Source organism: Monodelphis domestica, chromosome 6, assembly GCF_027887165.1.
Source record: "Monodelphis domestica isolate mMonDom1 chromosome 6, mMonDom1.pri, whole genome shotgun sequence".
Classification (NCBI taxonomy): domain Eukaryota; kingdom Metazoa; phylum Chordata; class Mammalia; order Didelphimorphia; family Didelphidae; genus Monodelphis; species Monodelphis domestica.
Genome location: NC_077232.1, coordinates 88589309 through 88610945, shown reverse-complemented (window position 1 = coordinate 88610945; position 21637 = coordinate 88589309). Strand labels below are relative to the sequence as shown.

At 38.1% G+C, this 21637-nt stretch overlaps 1 protein-coding gene across 4 annotated transcripts in view; it reads right to left on the bottom strand.

Annotated features, from left to right (window-relative positions):
- Window positions 1-21637, bottom strand: part of PPP2R2C (protein phosphatase 2 regulatory subunit Bgamma) — a 414849-nt gene that overhangs the window by 100557 nt on the left and 292655 nt on the right. For all 4 annotated transcript variants that reach the window (XM_007496758.3, XM_001364551.4, XM_007496759.2 and 1 more), the window contains one exon: window positions 4100-4197. In XM_007496758.3, coding sequence (XP_007496820.2) covers window positions 4100-4197 — 98 coding nt within the window. The remainder of the gene's footprint in view (window positions 1-4099; window positions 4198-21637) is intronic.

Here is a 21637-nt window from a genome sequence, read left to right as displayed (position 1 = left end):
ATGCTTAGTATCAATTCTAAGAGAGAAGATAAGGATTAATAACAATTTTTTAAAAAGAGTGTATATATAAATCAGACCAGGTGGTGGGGTTTAAAGTAATTTTGAGAATGGAAAAAACCTTAATTTTTGTCCATGAATTGGAAAAGAGTGATTTCCAAAAAATGCTAAATTAATTGAGTAGACTAAAGAGTGTGCACAGGGGCAGCCCAGTAGAATGTGCAGTGGGGTAAAAGTCAGGAGAAAGTTCTTTCTAGCTCTCACCCAAGAAATGTGTAAACCTTTAATTAGTCATTTTACCTCTATGAGTTTCCTCTGAAAAATAGGGGGATTGTTGTTTACATCCTTTCTATATTCCATTTTCATCTGCAAAGAGATGAGGAAAAGCTCTTTCCTGTTTAACTATTTTATCCCATCTATTTCACCCTGTGCTGGAAACTTCATTCTAGCAGTGGAAAATGGGGTCCTTTTTTAACTTTAGAATCTCAATTTCTAGGATGAAGTCTAAGGTGGTCCTGTCTCATTCTGATTTCTCCCTGACTGCAGCATGCATAATTGGCTCCATGGTAAATACTGTTAGAGAAATGTTCCAGTGTCGTATCAAATATCATCTGTGTCCTAGCCTGTCTTACTTGGCTGACAAGCAATCATGAAGCCTGGAAAAGAGCAAAATCATCATTATCCTCACTGGCAGATAACTGTCCTTTAGAAAATGCACTCCATGTGTGTTCTAAGGAAGATGCAGAAACCAACCTATCACTAAACTGGCATAGAAGAGCTACTCCCCTGGAAGAGTTCAAATTAAAATTAAAAAAGGATGGATTCGGGGATTTGTTAAGAGGTGGATGGAACCTTAGAATATAGAAGGTCAGAACTGGAAGAGATTCGAGGTCACTCAGTCTAACCTCATTATTATATAGTAAACGGAACCAAAGCCCAAGGGAAGATGACTGACAGATCTACAGGCATCCACATAGTTATTGGGTCAGTGTGGTTTATTTAAACAATTGCATTCATTTAAATAAGTGTGCACTAAAATTAAATTTAAAAATTAAATTATTGCTTTAAAAATGTGTTGTTGTTCAGTTGTTTTATGAGTGTCTGACTCTGTGAACCAGTTTGAGGTTTCCTTGGCAAAGATAGTGGAGTGATTTGCCAGTTCCTTCTCCCATTCATTTTACAGATTGGGAAACCAAGGCAAACAGGGTTAAGTGACTTAACTAGGGTCACAGAGTTAGTGAGTATTTGTAGCCATATTTGAACTCATGAAGATGAGTCTTCCTCATAACAGGTCTAGCACTCTACCGTGGGAAAAAAGGATTTAGACTTAAAAAACCTGTATTGAAATTTTTGTTCTTCCCCTTATTACTCCATGTGTGACCTTGACCAAATCACTTCAAAATTCTGGGTCTGAAAGACCTTCCAGTTTTAATATCCTTTGATTCTTAATTTTTTAAGTTTCCTTCACTCTGTGATTACCCCCAATTTATCCCCAATTCATAGCTGTCTTTTCTGTGCAAAATGGTTTTCATGTTGTCTGTCACCATTAGATTATGAGCTCCTTGTAGGCAGGGACTGTGTTTACCATTTTTTGCATCTCTGGTGACTGGCTGGCACAGTGCCACCTGTCTGACACACAGTAGGAATTTAATAAATGCTTGCAGACTTGACTTGTTAACTATATATATATATATATATATATATATATATATATATATATATATATATATATATTTGCAAGTATATGGAGGATCCATGATTTTACAACCACTGATGCTGATTGCAATCATCTATGACTTAGTAGATTAATTCCTGGGGGACAGTCTCTTGCACTAGAGTCACATAGCTAAGCGGTGGAATTTGGGGCTTAAGGAAATCATACAGGGTTGGGGGAGGGGAGGGAAAGAACATGACTTTTGCAACCAAGGAAAAATATTCTAAATTGACTAAAAAATAATAAAAAAAGAAAAACCTCCAAACTATGAAATTGATATTTAAGCCCTAAACCGAGTTTCCCTCCTTGACCAGTTAGTTCTTTTGCAACAATCTGTAAGCAGATAAACCTATATGGAAATTGTCCCATTTCATGAAAATCAATGAATCTTAAGCATTGTCCAGATTGATTTCCTCATTTTGTAGAAAGGGAAATCAAGGTCTTATGAGGTGAAGTGATTTGTCTCAAATCATACAGCAAGCATGTAGCAGGTGTGATTAGAACCCAGGTCCTTTGATTCTAAATCCAGTGCTCATTCCATGGTACCATATGTCACCCAGGGAAAGACTATAATATACATATATAAAAGAGTTTCTTTGAGGAATTCCAAAGGTCTGTATGCCCTCCCTAAGTATCCTACTAACTATCAGAGAGACAGACATGGAATAGAGCTACAGTGGTAATATAATATAGGATAGGGAAAATAATAATGGATAGATCTATGGGGTGGGGAGAGGGATACTAAATATTTACTACCTATTGAAGAATCCAAGTCAACCATCTGGATTTGACTGAAATATCAAAGTGGGCGGCAGTAATCTCTTAGGATGCTATTTTAATAGAGTTGAGTTAAGAATAACAGTAGGTTGACTTTTCATAGGTTGGAATAGTCATGTATTTATTCAACATTATTTATTGCAAACTAGTTATTGTACTAGTTACTGGCATACAAAGACCAAAAATTATACAGCAAAAAGCTGTGTTATAATTGAGGAGAAGAAACAAACCATATTCATAAATTAGTATGATACAATGCAGAATGATAGAAGGACAAAGGAGAGGTCTAGAGGGAGGTTAGGGCAGCTAGGTAATGTAGTGGATAGAACCCTGGCTCTGAAGTCAAGACTCATCTTCTGGAATTCAAATCTGGCCTCAGACACTTACCAACTGTGTGACCCTGGGCAAATCTCTTAACCCTGTTTGCCTCCATTTCCTCATCTGTCAAATGATCTGGAGAAGGAAATGGCAAACCATGCCAGTATCTTTGCCAAGAAAATCCCAAATGGGATCATAAAAATGTAGACATGATTGAAATAATGAACAGCAATGGAAGTCCTATAAGACACATGGAAAGGAAAAGGTCATTTTCATCAGAGGACATCACTGAAGGCTTCATGGGAAAGATGGCATCTGAGATGGACCTTAAGGGAAGAGAGGCTTCAGCAGTCAGAGAAGAAAATCATGGTGGTCACCTCAGGGAAAGCAATCATCAGTGCCACCATCTGGGGGCGTAGGAAAGCTCGGAATGTTATCCATGCCAAGTGACTGATTCAAGACTGAAGTACTGGAGATCTGAGGGGCTGCTTTAGCTAGGATCTAGCCCAGTTCCTAATAACTCCTTCCCTGGTACAGTAAATAAGAGGGAAGGTGCTGGGGAAGATTGTTTATATGCTATCCTCTTCCTTCAGATATCGGAGTCTGATGGACTTGGAACACTTGGAACCATTCCTATACAGAAGAGTCAAGGGTCAGTGTTCTGGGAGAGGCGAAATCTGTCATGGTCTTTCTGTAATAGCTTTGGCTCGATTTGGGCTAACAATGCTACTACTAAACTAAGACTCTGTATCTTCACCCTCAGGATAAGTTTGGGGGCTCAGATGTATCAACCCCACAAGAGACAGGAAACTTATGCCAACCTCCATTCTCAATCCTTTTGTTAATCAATTTTTAACATTTTTTTCCACCAAGTTTTTATTTTATTCTACTAACATCCCAGTGACATAGTGAGGGGCAGGTATCATTATCCCTATTTCAAAGTTAAAAGAAAAAGAAACTGAGGTCAAAAAGATTAAATGGTAGAGTCTGCATTTGAACCCAGGACTTTACTAACTCTATTATCCCATCTTTGCCTCTTCAAAAATGGAAGGAAGTATGGGTGTCAGTATCTCTGGTTTAGAATTAGAAAAATGGTCCCAAGGAAAGTTGAAGGGACTCACTAAGTCACAGATGGGGTGGAAATTGGACTTTAGGAAATGAATATTTTCCAGAACCCTCCCACATCACCCTTTAGTATGATAAGAAGAATTAGACCACATTTGTCCTACATGCACCCCCTTTCCCACCCCAGGCTAAATCCCCAAATACGTGACCAGACTCCAGACTACATACCTCTGGTTCCCTTTGGAATATGACAACCCGGCCCCCCTTGTCCCCAGTAGCCAGCAGTTCTCCCGTGTGGTTGAACTCGACTGTAGAAATAATATCAGCTGTGGATAGGAAAACAAACAAGAAATCCCTGTATTAAAAAAGGTGACATGGTACAGAAGAGGTGTCCACCTGGTTTTCTTTCTCCCTCCCAAACCCTTCTCACACAAGGCTGTGGCCAATGCACAGCCCTGAACAGGGGGGCCTGGTTTGGCCCCCATAATAAAAGTTCTCACTTCTCTGGGGCTTTTACAGACTACAAAGGGCTTTCCTCACTTCAGCTATGTGAGGGAGGTAACAAATATTGTCCTGTTCCCTCCTTCCCCCTTTATGTGTGAGGAACCTGAAGAGTAGAAAGGCAAAATTATCCTTTTCTCTAAAGACCAAGGGAATGGGCTATCTAGTTTGCCTTGACTCCAGGAAAATATCTGATTTCCTGGACAGATATTAAAGGCAAGGTGGGGAGATGTTGGCTACAAGATGGGACATTTAGGAGGATTCAGAAGTGGCTGAATGACGAGTCCCAATTGTAGCGATGGCTGGGCTTGATGACTCTACCAGAAAGGCTGCCAGTTGAAAAGAGGATTCGATGACTTATCTGGGCTGAGGAGAGGGTGAGAAATTACAGGATTGTATTTCCCTTAATAAAAAAGAACTTCCTAACAATCAGTCCCACCTCAAAATAAAACAGGATGCCTCTGGAGGACAGCAACTATCCCAGCCAGAATCTGTTCAGTTCAGTGCCAGATGGCCACTTCTTGGGGATGGTTTTTAGGTAGTTGGCATTAAAATTTACAAAGTGCTTTACAAATATCTCACAGCAACCATGGGAGATGGATGGGTGAACTACAATTATTCCCACATTACAGTTAAGGAAGCTAAGGCAAATAGAGGCTTAAGTGACTTGTCCAGGGTCACACAGCTCATATTTTGAACTCAGGTCTTGCTGACTCCAGGTCCATTGCACCACACAATAGAGTCTTTTGGATGAAATCCCTGTCACTGGTATGGGTTTCATCGGATAACTTTTGAGGTCTCTTCCTAGTCTAAGATTCTAGGATGAGGCAAAATGAGCAAAGGAGGTAGTTAGATCAGAGTTTCACTCTTAGCTTCATCATCTCATAGCTTTGAGGTCTTTAAGATGTCATCTCTCCTCTCTACACTTCAGTTTCCTTTTCTTTAAAATGACAGACTGGACTTGATAGTTAGAACTTGGCTTGGTTCTAAGAAGATGGAACTAGGGACAATGCATAGAACTTTCAGAGAGGTCATGCAAGATTAGGTCCCAGATAAATAAAGATATCCTGTTATGTCCAACAATATGTTGCAAATGAGAGCTGTCCAAAGTGGAACGGGCAGTTTTAAGAGGACGTGGGCTCTTCCTTCTGGTCAAAAGTATTGCAGAGAGGTAACATGCCATGGAAAAATTAGACTATCACTTCTATGGTCTATTCCAGTTCTAAAATGCTTCCTAAGCTCTTCCCTCCAGATTGAAGGGTCCTTAATTGTTTTGTTATAAGGAATTCAATTAGGAAAAGCAACTGAAAGGAACATGAAAAATGCCAGAGATAAGGGACCCATCATGGGCATAAATATTACATGGCGCCTTAAGCCATTATCATGGAACCAAATACATGGGGAAGAGGGGCAGTCACTCCCAGTCAATCATCCTCTAACTCAGAACTGATGAAAATGCTATTTCTCGTCTCTAGGTTCCATGTCCGTGTCTATCTATTTTCCTTGTGGTCTCTGGGTAATTTGGTGTGGAAAGGCCATTAGTCATCCATCTGTCTCTTTCAGATGCAGACGCACACAGATCACAAACACCACCAACAGTCATACCTTTCTAAGCAGATGGTAACAACACTCCTACTAGAAGTGCCACAGTCCACCAACTTGTAATGTCATAGCTACAGAGCTGGAAGAAATCTGTAGAAGTCATCTGGTCCAACCCTGTCATTGTATGGGTGAGGAAACTGAGGCAAAGGGAGCGCAAAGTGACTTTCGAGCTTACACAGATCGTAAGTGGCAAAGACGGCTTTTTTTGTTTTTTGTATTTTTTTAATTCATACTCTCTGGTCCAAATCCAATTATCTTTCCACTGCAGAAAATTACAATCCTAATCAAAGATGTTCCTTTTATAGAAGAGTTCTTTACTAGTCTACAAACCCATAATCTGCCACTAAATCACTATTTAATTTGGCTCCCTTCCCACCTCTGGTCCTCAATTTCCTCATTTATATACCGAGGAGCTTAGGATAAATGATCTCAGATTCCTTTCAGCTCTAAGATTCTATGATTCCACATGTAAACACATAGTAACGATAACAACAACATCTGGGATTAATAGAGTACTTTAAAATTTGGGAAGTGCTTTACAAACATCTCATTTGATCTTACCTTTGGGAGTCAGGTGCTATCATTCTCTTTTTTACAGAAGGGGAAACTGAGGCAAATGGGGGTTAAGTGACTCGCCTAGGGTCACAAATTTGAACTTGGGTCATCTGAATGCCAGAATCTGTGCTCTACCCACTGTCCTCCATCTGCCCACTTAATACAGTTCAGCTGAATTATTAACACAATTAAGCATCTATTATGGGCAAGTTGCTAGATAAAAAATGATGGTCCCTGTTCCCCCAGGGAGCTTTTCATGCAATCAGAGACAGTGAGAGGGCCAGAGAAAATTTCCAAACAAAATACTCTAGGAAAACATGAAGCTAAAAGGAGCAACTTAAGTTGGAGGGTAAAAATATACACATACTAAACACACAGAGACATACACATAGACACCACCAAATATACCCATCTATACTGGACATGGCCTCAGGAAGAGAGCTGACTCTGAAGCCTACCTCTGTGACCCAAGGCAAGGCATCGTGCTCCTCTGAGCCTATCTCTTCATCGGTAAAAGTGGGATAGGTATGAGGATAAAATGAAATAATATACAGAAAGGGCTTTGCAAACCTCAAAGCCATATATAAATGTTGGCTATTAAAGTGACATGGGTAAAGACGGGAAGTCGTGGGTTCAAATCTGGCCTCAGGTGCTTCCTAGCTGTGTGACCCTGGGAAGGTTACCCCCATTGCCTAGCCCTTACCACTCTTCTGCCTTGGAACCAAGCACCATAATGATTCTAAAGGTTAAAAATAGTGATATGGGCAGTTAGATGGCTCAGTGGATAGATAGAATGCTCTCTTTCTCTCTCAGTGAACAGACTCCTCTTCTGAGTTCAAATCTAGCCTCAGACATTTACTAGTTGTGTGACCCTGGGCAAATCACTTAATTCTGTTTGCCTCAGTTCCCTCCTCTGTAAAGTGAGCTGGAGAAGCAAATGACAAACCACTCCACTACGTTTGCCAAGAAAACTCCAAATGGGGTCACAGAGTCAATTAATCAATGTAACAAAAACAAAACATATATCTATATCTATCTATAGATATATACATAGATATATTATATGTATACATACCAAATACATATATTTATATGTAGATTAATGCAAATGTACACATAATGCAGATACAGCTACACACATTCAACATCAATTCATCAAATCATCATCATTTTCGTTATTTTTTTAAAAAGCAGATAGGTGATACAGTAGTTAGAGTACTGTACCTGCAGTCAGGCACACCTGAGTTCAACTCTGATCCCTGAGATCTACTAATTGTGTGATTCTGGGCAATGTGCTTTAATTGTCTGCTTTAGTTTCACCAACTGTCAAATGGAGATAAGAGTGTCTACCTCTTCTTGTGAGAATAAAATGAGATATTCTCTGAAAAGCTGACAAAGTGTTCCTGCCTTCTATATATAGAGCACTGTGCTGGGGACAGAAAGAAAACCCAGACAGTTCCTGCCCTCCAGGAGCTTACATTCTAGTTGGATACTACAATATTTATGGAAACACAAAGTATGGGCAAAGAGCTTTCAAGAGAGAGATGGTGGTCATCACAAAGAAGGATCAGGAAAGACCACCATGTAGAAGGTGATCTTTGGGCTGTGTCAAGAAGGGAAACAAAAACTCTACAACAATGATGGCGAATCCTTTAGGGATTGAGTGCCCAAACTGTACCCTCATGCCACATATGAACCTCTTGCCTTATTCCAGACCAGGGAGGGAGGAAGCACTTCCATTGGACTGCTGGGCAGAGGGATGGGTGATGGGAGAAATATCCTCAGGCAAATGTGGAGAAGGGGGAGGAGAAAAACTCCTGGCACACATGCCATAGGTTCACCAATACAGCTCTACAAGATGAGGGTGAGGAGAGAGAGGACACTGCAGACATGGGTGAACACTGGTACAAGAGGTGGGAGAGCCAATGTCTTGTGTAAGAAACTGCAAATATGCCAATTTGGATGTTAATTTAGACACTAATAATATGCATAGAGAATGGACCAAAATGGCAGAAATGCATATTCATTGTTGCTTATGGGGGGGTCAATTTGGCAAAAATTGTATTAGATCCTGAGCCTTCCAGGAAAGCCACATTAACTTATGTGTGTGTTTTAAGTAGGACTTAAGGATCAAAATGAAGATAAAGGTTTTTTTTTTTTTTTCAAACAAAAAGAAAAAAAGGTAGAGGGGTGAGATAGAAGAAACCAAAGTGAAGAGACTTTTAGACAAAATGCCTGCTCTAAGACAAAGCTTTGCTATGTAAACAGAAATCACAGGAACTTCTCCAGGGAGCCCCTAAGGGCCCATCTCTGGTAAAGGCTGACTTCTGCTCCAGAAGTGCAGTCAATGGGGTAGCCAGGTGAAGCACAAATTCGAGGGTCAGTGGAGACATAATGGCACTAGTGTGAATTTTAATCTCACAATATATGAACTCTATGCTGTTAAGTGGTTGGGCATTTAAAAAAAAAACTTCCCCCTTTTTAGGATTTTAATAATAATGTTAAGAAAAATAGCTCTAGAATCTCAACTGGACAGGACTTCAAAGGACGTTGCAACCATAATTAAATAGGAAACATAAATATATCATATCCAGCAAGTAGTCATTCAACCCTTTGCAGGAAGACCTTCAGTGAGGGCACAGCAACGTGGACCACTGGATAGGCAGAGGTTCTGGGTTCAAGTCTGGTCTCAGATACTTCTTAGCTGTGTGACTCTGGGAAGTCACTTAGCCTCAATTGCTTAGACCTTACCACTCTTCCACTCTGCAAATGATACATACATTTCTAAAAAGAAATAAGGGTTTAAAAAAAAAAAGACCTACTATGTGAGGTAATCTGCTACCTAATAGTAACACATATTCATCCAGTATTTTATGGTTCCAGTGATCATCTCATTTCGTTTTATGGCAAACCCAAGAGAAAGGCATTTTTTCCATATAAAGGCATATTTTTCCATATAAAAATTAGGAAAATGAAGTTCATGGTAGCCTGTCTTCTGATCAGGAGACCTTTCCACCATCCCTTGCTGCCTCTGCTTGGAAACTATTTGGCAAACTACAGTGAGAATTTATGATTTCAAAAGTAGCCTATAATAATGGAAAACAAACACACAAAATTCATAACACTGGAAATTGGGTTGGAATACCAGCTCTGAATTCTCCATACTTTCCCATTTTCTTGAATGAGATTTGGCCTTAGACACTTAGTAGTAGAATGCTCTGGTCAAGTCACCTAACCTCTCAGTTGAACTCAGTTTCTTCAACTATAAAATGGGGATAATAATAGAATCTCTCAGGGTTGCCATGAGGATGAAATGTTTATGAAGTGATTTGCAAACTTTACACTACATAAATGCTAGTTATTTTTTTTATTACTGTAGGGCTGGCACAAAAATAATGAAGTCTTGCCTTCTTGTCTTTTGGAATATTACTAACTTCCTTCAGCTATTTCTAACAGCAAGACTACTTAAGAAGGCCATGTCATTTTCCTTTTCAGATTGAACACAGGATATAGATGGGCAGAGGAAACTCTCCTCCCCCCCCCCCCCATTACTTCTAGCATTTCTAAGGGGCATGTCTTATTCTAGAAAGAAAATACACCAAATGACTTTAATTCCTTGCCATGTAAAATGAGGGATTGGCCTGGATTCCCACGAAAATCTGTTTTAGCCTATACTCCTAAAATGTCCTTAATAAGCAGCCCTGATCATATCATTTTTATTTACTTTATTTTTAATTTAAATATATATTAATTATTATTAAATGTATATATTAAACAGCTGGAGCTAGAATGGGAAGATACTTATTTTTGTATTCTAAATCCTTACTTTCTGCTGTCTTAGATTCAATACTATGTACTGGTCCTAAGGCAGAAGAGTAGTAAGGGTTCAAGAGATTTGTTCAGGGTCACCCAGCTAGAAAGTATCTGAGGCCACATTTGAACCCAGGATCTCTCATTTCCAGACCTGATTCTCGGTCCACTAAGCCACCTAACTGCTCCACCCTCACTTACTTTTAAGTTATGATCAAATACAGAAATTGCAGAAGTACATATTTACTAGCAAAACTCTTCCATGATCTACTATTGCCTACCAAAGGAAGCTAGGGGCCTTTAGCTTGGCATTTAAGGTCCGTCATTCTCTAGTTCTAATCCAGTGCTCCAGATTTATTTAATGGTACTTTTCCAAACACCTATTCAAGTGAGGGCAGCTATGTGGCACAGTGAAAAGAGCACCAGAACTGGAGCCAGCAACACTTCTCTTCCTCAATCTAAATCTGGCCATAGACACTTACTAGCTGTGTGACCCTAAGCAAGTCTCTTAACTCTGTTTGCCTCAGTTTCCTCATTTGTAAAAAATAAAACCACCTGGGAAACCACTCTAGTATCTTTGCCAAGAAAACCCCAAATAGGGTCATGAAGAGTTTAACCCAACTAAAAATGATACAAAAAAACAAAATGGCTTGTAAGTTGTTTATAGTGTTTGGCACACAGAAGTACTTAATAAATATTTTTGACTGCATAATATATAGTATTTCATTTGATACTTACAACAATCTTCAGAAGTAGGTAGTATCCATATAATCATTTAAGAAATGGGAAGACTGAAACCAAAAATGGTTATAGAGCTAACTAATTAATTCACTAGCTAGCTAGCCAGAAACTGGCACTCAGGGACAGCTATGTGTCTCAGGGGATAGAGAACTAGACCTGGAAATGGAAGTTCCTGGGTTTAAATTTGGTTTTGGATACTCCTAGCTATGTTTCCCTTACTACTCTTATGCTTTGGAACTGATAGTATTAAACTGATACTTAGTAGATATTGAATATAGATATTATAAAGTGGAATGAAAGAAGGGAGGGAGAAGAAAGAAAGAAAGAAAGAAAGAAAGAAAGAAAGAAAGAAAGAAAGAAAGAAAGAAAGAAAGAAAGAAAGAAAGAAAGAAAGAAAGAAAGAAAGAAAGAAAGAAAGAAAGAAAGAAAGAAAGAAAGAAAGAAAGAAAGAAAGGAAGGAAGGAAGGAAGGAAGGAAGGAAGGAAGGAAGGAAGGAAGGAAGGAAGGAAGGAAGGAAGGAAGGAAGGAAGGAAGGAAGGAAGGAAGGAAGGAAGGAAGGAAGGAAGGAAGGAAGGAAGGAAGGAGAAAGAGAAATGGAAAGAAAGAAAAAGAGAGAAAGTGAAAAAGAGAAAGGGCAAGTAAGAGAGAGACGGAGAAAAAGAGAAACAGAAAGACAGACAGAAAGAGAGAAAGAGAGAGGAGGGGGGCAGTCAGATTTAGATTTCCAGGCCCTAAAAATCAGTTCTTTTTCTACTACATTAGTCTGTCTACCAGGGAAGAGATTAAAGCACATATACTAATAGTACACGTTATGACTCAGGAAAAAACAAAATCAGAGCAAATGTCATTATTGTGTCTGGTTCCTAAAGCTGGCTCCAGTTTGTGTTTGGGGGTGGGGGGCACAGCTACTGCTGGAGGTTCTACATTAGCCCCAGGGGTTTAGCCTAGAGCCTTCAATAGGATCCAAACACCAAAGGTGTGACCACATTGGTCACTGTATGGCTCCTTCTTCTGAATGGTTCAGGCAATTAAAGCATTCACCCCTTGATGGGGTAGGGGAGGAGCATGTCCCCTATCTGGATTCCTCCTGAACCAATAGACAAATGTTGAAATTGATCTGTTGTTGCATATAAATAAGAAAGACATAACACATACACACACAGGCAAACATAAGGACTTTCAATCCTATAAAAAGCTATTACCTAATAATTTCTATGGCTTTTGAAAGTCTACCCTAGCAAATCTTGAACATAAAAGTATCTGAGGTAGGGGAAAGCCCCTATTTTGCAATATCCTTCATTGTTCATTAGGCTTCATGATGAAGTTCAGAGACCTGTAGACGCAGAGCTTCAAATTCAGAGGACCTGGATTTGGATCCTAGTTCTGCTACTCCCTATTTTTGAGAAAGTAAAATTGCTTCACTCTCTGGGCCTTAGTTTAATTTTCTACAAAATGGGAATACTTGAATGATCTACTTTTCAGGGTTGTTACAATAAAAAGCCTTTTGCAAATTTGAAGGGTTTTTTTAGAAATGATAACTTCTTACTGTCTGTGGGCACTGTGTAAGAATTATAGTTCTTTAGCATGAAATGATAGATTAGAGAAATTAGATTAGAGGTGGATTAGAAGAATACTAGGGTTCAGCTATTCATATACAAAGGAAGAACTGTGGAACCAGAAATGCATTAGAAAAATAAATGATTGGCAGGAGTCACAATCATGATATCTGACAAAGCCAAAGTAAAAATAGATCTAGTCAAAAGAGATAGGGAAGGTAATTATATCCTACAAAAGGCAGTATAGAAAATGAGGAAGTATCAGTACTCAACATGTATGTACCAAATAGTATAGCATCCAAATTTCTAAAGGAGAAACTAGTGGAGCTCATGGATGAAATAGATAAACTATACTAGTTGGATACCTGAACCTTCCTCTATCAGATCTAGACAAATCAAACCAAAAGATAAATAAGAAAGAGGTAAGAGATATGAATGAAATCTTAGAAAAATTAGAGTTAGTAGGTATGTGGAGAAAAATTAATAGGGACAAAAAGGAATACTACTTCTTTTCAGCAGAACATGGTACATTCACAAAGATTGACCTTGTATTAAGGCCTAAAAACATTGCAAATAAGTGCAAAAGAGCAGAAATAATAAATGCAACCTTCTCAGATCATAATACAATAAAAATAATAATTAGTAGGGGTAAATGGAGAGGCAAATCAAAAATTAATTTGAAATTAAATAATATGATTCTCCAAAATCAGTTAAAGAACAAATCATAGAAACAATTAATAATTTCCTTGAAGAAAATGACAATGATGAGACATCCTTTCAAAACCTATGGGATGCAGCCAAAGAAGTACTCAGGGGGAAATTTATATCCTTGAGTTCATATACTAACAAATTAGGAAGAGCAGAGGTCAATAAATTGGGCATGCAAATTAAAAAATAGAAAGTGAACAAATTAAAAATCTTCAAATGAAAACTAAATTAGAGATCCTAAAAATTAAAGGAGAAATTAATAATACTGAAAGTCAAAGAACTATTGATTTAATAAATAAAATTAGAAGCTGGTACTTTGAAAAAATAAATAAAACAAAGTACTGGTCAATCTTATTAAAAAAAGAAAGAAGAAAACCAAATTGACAGTATCCAAGATGAAAAGGGAGACCTCACATCTAATGAAAAGGAAATTAAGGCAATCATTAAAAATTATTATGCACAACTATATGGCAATAAATATGGCGATCTAGCTGACATGGATGAATATTTACAAAAATATAACCTGCCTAGATTAACAGAAGAAGAAATAGAATACCTAACTGACCCCATATCAGAAAAAGAAATTGAACAAGCCACCAAAGAACTCCCTAAGAAAAAATCCCCAGGAACAGATGGCTTCACAAATGAATTCTTTCAAACATTCAAATAACAATTAATCCCAATACTATACAATTTGACAAAATAAGCAAATAAGGGGTTCTACCAAAATCCTTTTATGACACAAATATGGTTGTGATTCTAAAGTCATCCCAGGCAAAAGCAGAAAAAGAAAACTATAGACCAATCTTCCTAATGAACATAGATTCAAAATCTTAAATAGAATACTAGCAAAAAAGACTCCAGCAAATTATCATGAGGGTTATTCATTATGATCAAGTAGGATTTATACCAGGAATGCAAGGATGGTTCAGTATTAGGAAAACTATCCACATAATTGATCATATCAAGAAGCAAACCAACAAAAATCATAGGATTATCTCAATAGATGCAGAAAAAGCCATTGACAAAATACAACTCTCATTCATATTGAAAACACTAGAAAGTATAGGAATAAATGGTCCTTACCTAAAAATACTAAACAGTATTTATCTAAAACCATCAGCAAACATAATCTGCAACGGGGTTAAACTAGATGCATTTCCAATAAGATCAGGAATCAAACAAGCATGCCCATTATCAACTCTATTATTTAACACTGTACTAGAAACAATACCAGTAGAAATTAGAGAAGAAAAAGAAATTGAAGGTATTAAAATTGGCAATGAGAAGACCAAGCTATCACTCTTTGCAGATGATATGATAGTTTGCTTAAGGAATCCTAGAGAATCAACCAAAAAGCTAGTCCAAACAATCAACAATTTTAGCAAAGTTGCAAGATACAAAATAAACCCACATAAGTCATCAGCATTTCTATATATCTCTAACCCATTTCAGCAGCAAGAATTAGAAAGAGAAATTCTTATAAAATACTTAGGAATCTATCTGCAGAGACAAATACAGAAACTATATGAACACAACTACAAAACACTCTCCACACAAAACTAGATCTAAACAATTGGAAAAACAATGATTGCTCATGGCGGGGGGGAGGGGAATGAGCTAACATAATAAAAATGACAATCCTACCCAAATTAATTTACCTATGTAGTGCCATACCCATTGAACTACCAAAAAACTTTTTTACTGAATTAGAAAAAAAAAACATAACAAAGTTCATTTGGAAGAAGAAAAGACCAAGGATATCCAGGGAAATCATGAAAAAAAAATTGTGAAGAGAGGTGGCCTTGTAGTACCAGATCTCAAACTATACTATAAAGCAGTGGTCATCAAAACAATATGGTACTGGATAAAATACCAAAAGGAGGATCAGTGGAATAGACTTGGGGTAAGTGACCTCAGCAAGACAGTCTATGATAAGCCCAAAGATACCAGCTTTTGGGACAAAACTCCACTATTTGATAAAAACTGCTGGGAAAATTGGGAGACAGTATGGGAGAGATTAGGTTTGAATCAACATCTCACACCCTACACTAAGATAAACTCAGAATGGGTGAATGACTTGAATATAAAGAAGGAAACTATAAGTAAATTAGGTGAACACAGAATAGCATACATGTCAGATCTATGGGAAAGGAAAGATTTTAAAACCAAGCAAGACTTAGAAAAAAATCAGAAAATGTAAAATAAATAATTTTGATTACATCAAATTAAAAAGGTTTTGTACAAATAAAACCAATGCAATCAAAATTAGAAGGGAAGCAAAAAAATTGGGAAAGAATCTTCATAGCAAAAACCTCTGACAAAGGTCTAACTACTCAAATTTTTATGAGCTAAATCAATTGTACAAAAAATCAAGTCATTCTCCAATTGATAAATGGGCCAAGGACATGAACAGGCAATTTTCAGTTAAAGAAATCAAAACTACTAATAAGCACATGAAAAAGTGTTCTAAATCTCTTATAATCAGAGAGATGCAAATCAAAGCAACTCTGAGGTATCACCTCACACCTAGCAGATTGGCTAACATGACAGCAGAGGAAAGCAGGGAATGTTGGAGTGATGTGGCAAAGTTGGGACATTAATGCATTGCTGGTGGAGTTGTGAATTCATCCAACCATTCTGGAGGGCAATTTGGAACTATGCCCAAAGAGCGATAAAAAACTTTCTGCCCTTTGACCCAGCCAACTGCTGGGTTTGTATCCCAAAGAGATAATAAGTAAAAATACATGTACAAGAATATTCATTGCTGCACTCTTTGTGGTTGCAAAAAAAAATGGAAAATGAAGGGGTGTGCTTCAGTTGGGGAATGGCTGAACAAATTGTGGTATATGTTGGTGATGGAATACTACTGTGCTGAAAGTAATAGTAAAGTGGAGGAATTCCATGGGGACTGGAACAACCTCCAGGAATTGATTCAGAAAGAAAGGAGCAGAACCAGAACATTGTACAGAGAGACAGATACACTGTGGTACAATAGAATGTAATGGACTTCTCTACTAGTTGCAATGCAATGATCCAGGACAATTCTGAGGGACTTATGAGAAAGAACACTATCCACATCCAGAGAAAGAACTGTGGTGGTAGAAATACAGAAGAAAAAAAAATGCTTGATCACATGGTTTGATGGGGATATGACTGTGAATGTAGATTCTAATTGATCCCCCTAGTGCAAAATCAACAACATGGAAATAGGTTTTGATCAAGGACACATGTATAACCCAGTGGAACTGCTTGTCGGCTTTGGGAGGGGGGAGGAGAAAGTAGGGGTGGGGGAATCATGAATCATATAACCATGGAAAAATATTCTAAAGAAAAAATTTTTTAAAGGAATACTACTTTTCAGATCTTGAACTAAATGAAAGAAGAGCAATCTGTTTTGTTTTATTTTGAAGCCATGAACTTCCACCATAAAATTGATCTTGGTATGGGTTCCAAGGCAGAAGAGTAGTAAGGACTATGCAATAGGGTTTAATTGACTTGTCCAAGGTCACAAACCTAGGAAGTGTCTTAAGTTATACCTGAACCCAGAACCTTGTCTCTAGAACTGGCTCTCCATCCAATGAGCCACCTTGCTAACCCATCAGTCTGCTTTGATGAATGTAAATGAATTCTCTTATAGCTTCCTGAACTAATGGAATCTCATGCTTCACCTTCATATTATTTATCATTAAAATGTGGTATTCTAACCATATCATACCGATGTGGTGTTTCATGACACCCAAAGCATTTTTTTTGCATCATTAGAAAACTTCATCTTCCAAATTACCTTATGAGATAAGATACTGTTATCTCTATTTTACTGAGGAAACTTGAGGCTGAGAGAGAGCAGATAACTTTCCTAACTTCACACAATTTTTAAGTATCAGATTTAGGACTAAAATTTTCTGAAAGAGGAGTTCTGGTCAAGATGGTGGCTTAGAGAAAGCTAAAGTTCAGATCTCCGGAAACCCTTCCCTACCGATCTCAAACTATAAGCTCCTAAGGCGCCAAAATTCAAAACGATCAACAGCATAGACCCTGGGAATCCTCCTCCTGGACCTGGACCTGGATCAAAAGGTACGGCCCCCCTCAAAAGCCAGAACCCGAGATCACTCGGACCTAAGGGGTAGGAGCTCAGAGTCCAAGGCTCTGGGAAGCCACGACCCCTCCCCCCTCAGAGAGCAGGGTCATCTGAAACAACCGCAACCCCCAGGGCGGGCAAAACAGCCTCACCAGCTGGATCCTGCTATCCAAGTCTCAGTGAAAGTCACTACCCTCGGAGCTCCGGGAAGCCACGGCCCCTTCCCCCGCAGAGAGCAGGGTCCTCTGAAACAACAGCAACCCTCAGGGCTGGCAAGACAGCTTCACGGCCAGCTATTCTGAAGGCAACTTCCAGAAAGCAACCCGACCCAGTCCAGTTGAGGGGGCACCTTAGCAGCAGGGAAACAGAGAGAACCGGGGGAAGAGTGTGGCCCCCTGGGCCGACCCTTCCATTCCAGTTCCAGTGAAAGTGATTGCCTGAAGGCATACTCAGTTCAACTCAGGGAAAGCTCATAGAACGGACAATCTGCCCAGGACTAAAGCCTCTGAACACCAGACAGAGATAAGAAAAGCTAATCCTCCCCATTCAGAGATGGCAAACTCCACAGAAGCACAGAAGCCCCAAAATCCCAAGAAAAAGAAGAAGAAAGGGGCGACTTTGGACACATTCTACGGAGCCAAAATACAAAATACAGTGGAGATAGAAGACGATACACAAGAAAATGCTCTGAAACCTTCCAAAGGAAATGGAAACTCTCCACAAATCCATGAAGAATTTGAATCAGAAATGACCAAAAAGATGGAAGCCTTCTGGGAGCAAAAGTGGGAAATAATGCAAAAGAAATTCACGCATTTACAAAACCGGTGTGACCAAACTGAAAAGGAAAACCAGGCTTTAAAGACCAGAATCAGGCAACTGGAAGACAACGATTGTGTAAAAAAGCAAGAATTAATAAAGCAAAGCCAAAATACCAAGAAATTAGAAGAGAACATAAAATATCTCACCAATAAGGTGACAGATCTGGAAAATAGAGGGAGAAGAGATAATTTAAGAATAATTGGACTTCCAGAAAATCCAGAAATAAACACCAAACTTGACATCATGATAAAAGATATAATCAAAGAAAATTGCCCAGAGATTCTAGAACAAGGGGGTAATACAGCCACTGACAGAGCTCACAGAACACCTTCTACACTAAACCCCCAAAAGACAACTCCCAGGAATGTAATTGCCAAATTCCAAAGCTCTCAAACAAAAGAAAAAAAATCCTACAGGAAGCCAGAAAAAGACAATTTAGATATAAAGGAATGCCAATCAGGGTCACACAAGACCTTGCAAGTTCTACTCTGAATGATCGTAAGGCATGGAACATGATCTTCAGACAGGCAAGAGAGCTGGGTCTTCAACCAAGAATCAGCTACCCAGCAAAACTGACTATATACTTCCAAGGGAAAGTATGGGCATTCAACAAAATAGAAGACTTCCAACTTTTTGCAAAGAAAAGACCAGAGCTCTGTGGAAAGTTTGATACCGAAAAACAAAGAGCAAGGAATACCTGAAAAGGTAAATATTAAGGAAAGGGGAAAGGAGAAAAATGTTATCTTCTTCCTTTATTCAAACTCTCTTCTATAACGACTACATTTCTATCAATCTATGTATACTAACATGTGGGGGGAAAGTAATGTATAAATAGGGGGTAAAGAAAGACCAAATAGAATAATCTTTCTCACACAAAGATTCACATGGGAGGGGGAGGGGAAGAAAACTCCTATAAGGAGAGGAAGAGAGGGTTTTTTACTTAAACCTTAATCTCAGGGAAATCAACTCTGAGAGGGAAAAACATCCAAATCCATTGGGATCTTGAATTCTATCTTACCCAACAAGGGTAAGGAGAAGGGAAAACCAAGGGGGAGAGGGGGAGAGGGAAAAAAAAGGGAGGGAAAGAGAGGGGGAGGGGCAGGGAACAAAAAGGGAGGGACTAAAAAGGGGAACATCAAGGGAGAGGACAAGGGGGACTGATTCAAAGTAAATCACTGGACTAAAAGGTAGAGCCAAAGAAGAAAAGGTTAGAATTAGGGAAGGATATCAAAATGCCAGGGACTCCACAAATGACAACCATAACTTTGAATGTGAATGGGATAAACTCACCCATAAAATGTAGACGAATAGCAGAATGGATTAGAATCCAAAACCCTACCATATGTTGTCTTCAAGAAACACACATGAGGCGGGTTGACACCCACAAGGTCAGAATTAAAGGATGGATTAAGACCTTCTGGGCCTCAACTGACAGAAAGAAGACAGGAGTGATAATCATGATATCTGATAAAGCCAAAGCAAAAATAGACCTGATCAAAAGGGATAGGGAAGGTAATTATATTTTGTTAAAAGGGACTCTAGACAATGAGGAAATATCATTAATCAACATGTATGCACCAAATAATATAGCACCCAAATTTCTAATGGAGAAACTAGGAGAATTGAAGAAAGAAATAGACAGTAAAACCATATTAGTGGGAGACTTAAACCAACCATTATCAAATTTAGATAAATCAAATCAAAAAAAAAATAAGAAAGAGGTAAAAGAAGTGAATGAAATCTTAGAAAAATTAGAATTAATAGACATATGGAGAAAAATAAATAGGGATAAAAAGGAATACACCTTCTTCTCAGCACGACATGGCACATTCACAAAAATTGACCATACATTAGGTCACAGAAACATAGCACACAAATGCAGAAAAGCAGAAATAATGAATGCAGCCTTCTCAGATCAGAAGGCAATAAAAATTATGATTAGTAATGGTACATGGAAAACCAAATCTAAAACCAATTGGAAATTAAACAATATGATACTCCAAAATCGTTTAAAGAAGAAATCATAGAAACAATTAATAATTTCATCGAGGAAAATGACAATGGCGAGACATCCTTTCAAACCTTTTGGGACACAGCCAAAGTGGTAATCAGAGGTAAATTCATATCCCTGAATGCTTATATTAACAAACTAGGGAGAGCAGAGATCAATCAATTGGAAATGCAAATAAAAAAAACTCAAAAGCGATCAAATTAAAACCTCCCAGCAGAAAACCAAACTAGAAATCCTAAAAATTAAGGGAGAAATGAATAAAATCAAAAGTGATAGAACTATTGATTTAATAAATAAGACAAGAAGCTGGTACTTTCAAAAAACAAACAAAATAGACAAAGTACTGGTCCATCTAATTAAAAAAGGAAGGAAGAAAAGCAAATTAACAGCATTATAGATGAAAAGAGGGACAGCACCTGCGATGAAGAGGAAATTAAGGCAATCATTAGAAATTACTTTGCCCAATTATATGGCAATAAATACACCAATTTAGGGGATATGGATGAATATATACAAAAATACAAACTGCCTAGACTAACAGAAGAGGAAATAGAATTCTTAAATAATCCCATATCAGAAAATGAAATCCAACAAGCCATCAAAGAACTTCCTAAGAAAAAATCCCCAGGGCCTGATGGATTCACCAGTGAATTCTATCAAACATTCAGAGAACAGTTAATCCCAATACTATACAAACTATTTGACATAATAAGCAAAGAGGGAGTTCTACCAAACTCCTTTTACGACACAAACATGGTACTGATTCCAAAACCAGGCAGGTCAAAAACAGAGAAAGAAAACTATAGACCAATCTCCCTAATGAATATAGATGCAAAAATATTAAAGAGAATACTAGCAAAAAGACTCCAGCAAGTGATCAGAAGGGTCATCCACCATGATCAAGTAGGATTTATACCAGGGATGCAGGGCTGGTTCAATATTAGGAAAACCATCCACATAATCGACCATATCAACATGCAAACCAACAAAAATCACATCATTATTTCAATAGATGCAGAAAAAGCCTTTGATAAAATACAACATCCCATTCCTATTGAAAACACTAGAAAGCATAGGAATAGGAGGGTCGTTCCTAAAAATAATAAACAGTATATATCTAAAACCATCAGCCAATATCATCTGCAATGGGGATAAACTAGACATATTCCTAATAAGATCAGGAGTGAAACAAGGATGCCCATTATCACCTCTACTATTTGACATTGTACTAGAAACACTAGCAGTAGCAATTAGAGAAGAAAAAGAAATTGAAGGCATCAAAATAGGCAAGGAGGAGACCAAGTTATCACTCTTTGCAGATGACATGATGATCTACTTAAAGAATCCTAGAGATTCAACCAAAAAGCTAATTGAAATAATCA